The 8293-nt window shown below is 43.1% G+C and overlaps 1 protein-coding gene across 4 annotated transcripts in view; it reads left to right on the top strand.

Moving 5' to 3' along the window:
- Window positions 1–788: 788 nt before the first annotated feature.
- Window positions 789–8293, top strand: part of bsnb (bassoon (presynaptic cytomatrix protein) b) — a 61899-nt gene continuing 54394 nt past the window's right edge. For 3 of the 4 annotated variants that reach the window (XM_086040376.1, XM_086040373.1, XM_086040372.1), the window contains exons 1-2: window positions 789–1101; window positions 7318–7708. In XM_086040376.1, coding sequence (XP_085896502.1) covers window positions 920–1101; window positions 7318–7708 — 573 coding nt within the window. In that variant the 5' untranslated portion in view covers window positions 789–919. Of the gene's footprint in view, window positions 1102–7317; window positions 7709–8293 lie in introns of those variants that run through there. The other variant, XM_086040374.1, reaches the window with a different exon arrangement.

Here is an 8293-nt window from a genome sequence, read left to right as displayed (position 1 = left end):
TGGAACAGATGTGTGTGTGCTAACCAGAGTTATGTTATACTGTTACATCACTTGCTTGTGATAATAATCATCATAAAACAGAGTAAGCAGAGATAGGTGGATTATAACGGTAAGATTTTTCTTGTGGTTGCTCATATGGGTTGGCCACACGTTGCCAAACATTGCATGGTAACATTTAAACACAGGTGTCAAACTCAAGGTCCCTTCACTGCAGGGGTCTCCAAGCCTGGTCCTCGTGAGCCTCTACCCATGCAGCCTGGTTTATATGTATGTAACCCTGTTCCAACACACTTAATCGAACGATGGGTTCGGGCTTTGCACAAGCCTATCGGTGACATTTGTGTTTTGCTAAGTTGTGTTGTTTCCGATGTTCCTGAATGCATCACGCGACTCGCTGTATGGGAGAGGTGTGCGAGTGAGGAGTGGGTGGACGGCGAGAAGGACGAGAGACCCGTGTATAAGTATGACGAAACTGTTGAGAGAGAGATACACACATTCATACATATATATATAAAATTGAAAGTATATGGTTTCAAAGTCACTGTGTCCCGCGAAATAGTTCTACATCCTTTATTTAAAGCATTTGCATGAAAGAACAAATAGTGCGTAAAGGGGCAATCTGACTCGCGGAGGTCTTGGTGGACTCCGGTCATGTGCCACCAAGAGCTCAAGAGCTATTTGCGTGTGGCCTAAAATAAGCCAGTCTCGTGAACGCGCACGTACGAGGCACTCACGTTCCCACCCATTGCGTCAGCGCGCCCCCGCGCCCTGTCCGCCAGCGCGCGTGCTCCGTGTGGGATGCTGAATTGTAGGCGATGATGGCGGAAGGGGAGCACCACTGACTTTTATACGAGTTCTTCCCGTGGTTGAAGAACCGTCTAGGACATCGTTTCTCTCCCTCCGAACCTTTCCCAACACGATGGGGAACGAGACGAGCATGGAAGGGGAGGGACAAGCGGGACAAGGCGGCCCATGCGCCGTTCCTGCTGCGGGTGCTCCGGCTTCCATTTCAGCACCAGCGGACTCTGGACAGCTCATCAAACCGAGCAATGGAGCGCCTGCCGGAGGAAGTGGCACTGGACCGGGCTCGGGGATTAACAGGTAGCCGATCGAGCTAGAAAAGTGTGACCAGATACAAAGGAGGTGGAGTGGCGTGGGGTGGCTCGCGTGGACTGGAGACGTATCTTGTAGATGAGGCACTGAGCGACTACGTGTGGAGATATAGACTTGAATGGGTGCTTAATTATTTATTTCAATATCCTTGTCAACACAACTCGCCAGCCTGACATCAAATTCGCTGTCTTTTCTTTCTGCAACACGCTTATTAGCCATCGCTAACGTGTTAGCATGCAGGCTCTTTCGATTTGAACATCAGTACAACGTAAATACAGTACGGCGGTCATACGGGCATTTGTACGCCCCTTTCCACGTCGCCTGTCCTCGGGCTTCGCTAGTATCATGAATGAACGAGCGACATTTGTGCAGGTGACCTCGGCAACGATGTGAAGAAATTGCGAGTAAACCCAGCGTTCAATTTCCTTCATTTCCCGAACACACGTCGGCATCATTTCCATTAAACGTCAAAGTCATTCCGGGAACTCTACCTCGCCGGTGAGGCAATGTCTGGATCCTTGTGTCACTGCTGTGTAAGATGACAAATGTACAAGTCTGACAGCATCATTGCTTTGCACATGCCAAGGCTGCCCAATCTATCAGATCACACTCCAAATCATTATGCATCCAGTGGGAATTGTTTAGCACCAATGCGCATGAATAAGGAAGAATAGTTTTATGTCCCCTCATGAAATAAGGACACATATGTCTACACAGTGGTCGTTAAGCATATCCATTATTATTCATGTTTCATCATGCATGGTATCCTAGTTTGTGTGGGTGTGCAGGAGAGATAAACATTACTTACACAATCTGCTATTACCTAACACACATCAACAGGACTGCAACGACACACTTGCATCTCATCTGAGATGGCTTGGAATCCCTTGCCCCTTCATAGCTATTAATGGCTTGATTGGTGTTATTACACAAAGTGAGGTGTAGCATAATGTTAAGGTGCAGAGAAAGGGAGATACATTTAATGATGTTTGGAGCTCAGCTTACATGTGTTGCTTTGCAAAAAAAAAAAAAAAATGGTTCAAGGCCCGCCGCGCACTGGGCGACACCGAACGTGACTGAATTAGGCTACAGTGTGCTGGTTTCTGCACTTACGTTTTATGAGTGGCCAACTGTCGGCAACTATAGATTTTCTGCAATTAGAAATTTTAAGAGGCGGCACGGTGGTCGACTGGTTAGCACGTCCGCCTCACAGTTCAGAGGTCGTGGGTTCGATCCCGGCTCCGGCCTCCCTGTGTGGAGTTTGCATGTTCTCCCCGTGCCTGCGTGGGTTTTCTCCGGGCACTCCGGTTTCCTCCCACATTCCAAAAACATGCATGGTAAGTTGATTGGATACTCTAAATTGCCCCTAGGTGTGATTGTGAGTGCGGATGTTTGTCTCTGTGTGCCCTGCGATTGGCCGGCAACCAGTTCAGGGTGTCCCCCGCCTACTGCCCAAAGACAGCTGGGATAGGCTCCAGCACGCCCCGCGACCCTTGTGAGGAGAAGCGGTACAGATAATGGATGGATGGATAGAAATTTTAAACGTAGAAGGTCAATGATGCCTCAAAAACCATAACTTAGATTGTGTTTACCACTGTTGGATAAAGAAGATATCAGATATGATAACCATGGAACTAGAGAACATAAACCTCACAGTTTGGGGTTCGAATTTCAGCTAACGCCCTTCTGTGTGGGGTTGGCATGTTCTCTGTGTGCTTGCATTTCCTGCACACATTCATGTTAGGTTCACAGAGGACTCTGAATTGTCCACAGCAATATACAATGGCACTCCATAGGTGTCAATATGAGTGTGAATGGTTGTGCCCTGTGATTGGCCAGTCCAGTGTGTACCCTACCTCCTACCCAAAGTCAGCTGGGATTGCGACACTAATGAGAACAAACGCTATGGCTATGCAGTGGTTAACGTCACAGACAACTGGGAATGTTAAAATCCTGTGTAACACATAAGATCGGTAAAGGTTTTCTTGATGCACAGTTTTAGCATGTAACATATTTTTAGTGAACATTATACTTTATATGAAATAAGAACAAATTGGAAGCCAAGCAGTGCCACCGGTCCGCATATATCGTAGATACACCGGCTCTTTTCGAGGAAATCTATTAAAATTATAAATATGGATAATGGATGGATATATTTAACGAGTATGAATAATGCTGCATGAGTTCTGATCAGTGCTCTCGACTTGTTTGCTGTTTTGGTTATAGTTTGGCATCACTTTCCAATATTTAAATTTTATTTGCTTGACAAATGGTAGTTCTTTGCGAAGAACAACCACAATATTAAACATGCTGTTTTATTAAAACTTTTGTGACAGTGTCAAGCACAACTGGGCATTATCATCTTTGTAAAGTTAATTTTTTTTAACTGCTCTCCTGTTGGCGCTATATTAGTAGTATACTAATATACTACTTAGTACTTAATAAACCACAAAATTATTGGGGTACCCTTAAGCACTGTAAACTATTTCATTGACCAAAGTCAACATATGCTGATGTTATTTTTAATTACAAATTAAAAGCAACATTATAGTTTAAGCACGACAATTATGGATGTGGTCATATTCCAAGACACAATGTTCAAACTGTGCAGCCTCATATTTAATTTAACTCATCGAATGAAAGCGCTGTCTTCAAGCCAAATGGTAGTCACAACTCAAAGAAATAATGCAAAAGCAGTTATTATTCATGACAATGTAGGGACGGAGAATAGCTGTATGGCAATGAGATCGAGAATATTACGTAATACCTTCAAAACAAGCCTGTGGAAGCCGTGTTTAAATTTCAAAGTAATACTTTGTGCTTAAAACACATTCTTCCAAAGGTGTTTTGTAATTTTAGATTGCAGATGGTTCTGCGAATATAGTTACAGAAACTGTGCCCTCGCCAAAGATGAGTTTTGCCCAACTGTCCACTGCCAAATGTTTTGACTAATTTTGACTAAACAGTGCTGAGACAAATTGTGTGAGCAGACGCGACAGCATGCTCCCAATCATATCAGCGATGCCAGTGCATTCATGATAAAAAAAAACCCAAACATGACCATGTCACATGGTGTAATTAAAAACCACCTACGCCAGAAAATGTGTTTTAAACTGTTGCTGTTCAATGTTAAGTTGTGTCAGTACCACATCCTATAAAACCCGTGTCAGAAATGTTCCAGGATTGATGTAAAAAAAGCTAGACAGGTACTGTATTTCAAAATGGATTTTACATCAACTCTAATTTAAAAACATATAGTAAAAGTAGCACTGTATTTATAATGTATTGTATTTTTATTTCCTCTTGTCTATCACAACTGGCAAGTTGGTCGACAACACATGCACTGTTTATAGGCCTACTACAAATCCCAGTGTGATACGGTGCTGATTTATAGCAATATGCAGTTCATTTGAGTCACATTTAATTTGTGTTCTGTCGACTGAAACTGACATCACAATTGCTCATAACGACCAATCACGGCTCAGATTCAGAAAACAGGTCACCCGTGATTGGTCGTTGTGAGCAGTTGTGATGTCATTTTCAGTCGACAGAAGACAAAATGGCCGCCCCCAGAAATGGCTAAAAACGAGTGCATTTTGCTTCTTAACCTATATTCCACAAACGCAAAATTAATCAGAATGCCATGTTTGAACTAGTGGGCCTGCTGGGAACATATTCTTGAAAATAATATGTTTGGGTTGACTTCTGCTTTAATGAGTCTTGACAGGTATGATGCTGTATACCCAAAAACCTACCGTCACCTTAGTCAGACAGTGCAAAGAAATGTCTCTCTGCTTCCAGACAATAGAACATTTCACGAACTAGTCCCATTACAAGAGTGGCATTTTACAAACCTCTCAGTAAGCACGTTGTGATGAAGCAATTTGTCAAACCATAGACATAAAACTATAGACATAAAATGGAATGTTTTCCTCTGTGGATTCCCATTTGCTGATGGATGGAAGAAATATTTTCATCGCTTCCTTCCATTTATCCCTTCTTTCATTTTTATTGGTCAAGTGCCTTTGCAATCCAGTCTGATTGCTAACTTCCGAACTAAAAGTGTCCCTCTCTTTTTTTTGAAGTGGTCCTAGGGATAAGGAACCTGGATTATCGTCAGACACATATCGTCGCTGTCCTGTGAAAAATACTTATGTCCATGTTTTTCAATTTTCGTATTTTTACGTGAATGGTGTTTCCGCGTTCCAGACATCGCACCAACGTAAAAAATCATTAAATGTGTTAGGAGGAACTACTAATGAAAAACATAAATCACCCAATTTTGGGACCATACAAAATGTAGATGTCATTTTCTCTCACAATATTTGCCTGGTCACGAGTTGGAGCTTTTTTTTCTGCAGTCCAGTTTAGCTCAGAGCACAGACAAGAGTGGTGGTCACCCTGTCAGTTTGAAATGTAACAGAGCAGTGATGGTTTATAAAGAGTTCCAGTTGTGCAGCGGCCCAAGTCAGTGACAGTGACTCACAGTGGCTAACACGCTCCATTTTAATTCCTTTATTCCTGCCTTTATCTCCACTCTACTCTGACCACGGAGGCTGAACTGATGCGGAGGATGTCTTTGAAGATGACGGCCATGACAATATCATATCTAAGTTGTTATGACAAGCAAAATGCACCCTTGTTTGAGAATTCCGCTAATGCCCGAAGGCCAGACTGCGAAAGTCAACAAACATTCACTGTTACCTTTTATGTTACCTTTGTTGCACTACCGTGGCCGGACAGGTTCAAAGAGTTCAAGCGAGCCCAAGATGTACTAAACATATAGAGGAAATATAACCCAGGCACGTCCGGCGGCTCCGGTCCTCAAGGGCTGCTTTCTTGCCTGTTTTCCATCTGTCCCAGCGGCAACTCACCTGATTCAAATGATGAGCTCATCAGCAAGCTGTGAAGAAGATTGATAACGATCATGATCTTTTGAATCAGGTGAGTTGCAGCAGGGATAGATGGAAAACTGGCAGGACACCGGCCCTTGAGGACAGAGTATGGATATGGTTGAAAACTCGTTGTAGCGTAGAAAAGCAGTGCGTTTGTCTCTTGCCTGTCTGCGTACGACATTATGGCAAAAGCTACCCCTCCAAAAGTACTGGCAGGCAAGGTCAATTCCTTTGTTTTTGTTGTAAACTTAAGACATTTGGGATTCTGATCAAAAGACGACCAAAAAGTTCCAACTTGAATTTTATGGTATTTACATCTAGATGTATTAAACAGCTCAGGATAGCACCTTTTGTTTGAAGCAACACACTTTTCAAGTGAGCTAAAGTATTTTTAACGGACATTTTTAATGAACTTTATGTGAATAATATGTAATATTTGGTGGCATAATCCTTACTTGCAATAACTGCATCAAGCCTGCATGTGACTCATTGGTTTCACCAGACTGTTGCTTTCTTCATTTGAAATATTTTTCCAGGCCTTTACTGCAGCCTCTTTCGATTCTTGCTTGTTTCTGGGGGGGTTTCTCCATTTAGTCTCCTCTCCAGGAGGTAAAATGCAGGCTCAATTGGGTTAAGGTCCGCTGATTGATTTGGCTAGTCCAACACCTTCCCTTTTCCGGCCCTGATGAAGTCCTTTGTTGTGTTGGCATTGTGTTTTTGGTTTAAATCTTGTCGCATGATGAGGCTTCTCCCAGTTAGTTTGGGTGCAATTTCTGTAAATTGCTTGACATGGTTTCGTAGACTACAGAATCCATTCTGCTCTAACCATCATGAGTTACATCATCAATAAAGACTAGTGAGCCCATTCCAGAAACTTCTTTTTTCGCAAATTGCTGTCAAAATAAGCAGCGTCGTTGTCATAAACAACTGCTGATTGGAAGTGTATTCAAGAAATGCGGCTTGCCACAGTGTATGCAGCATCAATTTATGTGCTGTGCATTTTAAAATGGAATAGTAGTGTAGAAGCAATTTGTCAAAAGTAATTATCCTAAACGCAACAATTTATTCTTTCCACCGATTACTCCATCTTGCTCTCGTCTTTTTTCCCTCATCATTTGAAATGGTTGCTATGGTAATGATTGACAATGGCTTTTTAAGTCCTGCGATTGGCTGGCATTTTACCCCGCCTCTTGCCCAAATTCAACTGGGATAAGCTCCAGCTCACATGCAACCCTACTAAAGAGGTCTATAAAATGGGTGGATGGATCCGTTTTGAAGCCCACTCTGCTCTATGTGTGTTCTCTTTCAGACCACCTGCATCAGACCAGCGACCTAAATCAGGAGTCCACAGCAGTCAAGGGACAGGGGACAGACTGGCCTCCCATGACACCCCACAGTCTGCCCCATCCTACGGGGAGCAGGGCCACGGTCACGTGTCCAGGAAGAACCTGCATGTGGACGTGGGTAGCAGCCGGACAGGGAGGTCCCCTTCGGTGTCGCCGGACCGAGGCAGCGTCCCTACCTCTCCTTATTCTGTGCCTCAAATAGCGCCCATGCCCAGCAGCAAGCTGTGCCCCGTCTGTAAAACGGCCGACCTGACTGGCACTGGTGATGACAGGCCAAGCTTCAACACCTGCACACTGTGCCGCTCCATGGTGTGCAACCAGTGTGGCTTCAACCCCAACCCTCACCTCACTGAGGTAAGAACTACTCATCACATTCTATGTTTAGAAGGTTGTCACAGAGTGAAACAATAGACACTCAGTCTACGAAATACAATACGTTGCCAGCACAGCGCATTCGGATTCAAAATAGCCTAGAAAAAAAAATGACACTTATTTCCTTGTGTTGACACATTTATTTACTGTGATTGCATTACATGCCTCGCTATTGCCACCTATTTTTTTCATATCCAGCCATCTAGCTAGTCATAAAATGGAAAAAAAAAAATACATCAACTTGGTATATTGTTGATTTTTTTACTCTGAATTTGAGTGACTAATAAAGCTAATTTCTTGAATTCTCGTAAAAATGGCTGCCTCAGTTCTGGGATTTCCAGCCTACACACATACTACCGCAAAGACCATAATACAAGAAAAAAGCTGCACTTCATAATTCTTTCATTGAAATACTCAAATAATCCCATTGTCTGTTATCTGTGTTATGTCACAAGCCAGGCTGATAAATGAAACATACTAAAGGATGCCTTTGTGCTTTATTTTACGTCATATCATATCCCCAGTGGTGTTTCATACTTACTGTTTCTACTGGTAATGAGTCACCTT

Source organism: Filicampus tigris, chromosome 9 (genome assembly GCF_054856515.1).
Source record: "Filicampus tigris isolate MCC_2025a chromosome 9, RoL_Ftig_1.0, whole genome shotgun sequence".
Classification (NCBI taxonomy): domain Eukaryota; kingdom Metazoa; phylum Chordata; class Actinopteri; order Syngnathiformes; family Syngnathidae; genus Filicampus; species Filicampus tigris.
Note: the sequence above shows the minus strand (reverse complement) of the source record. Positions and strands in the feature narration are given on the sequence as shown.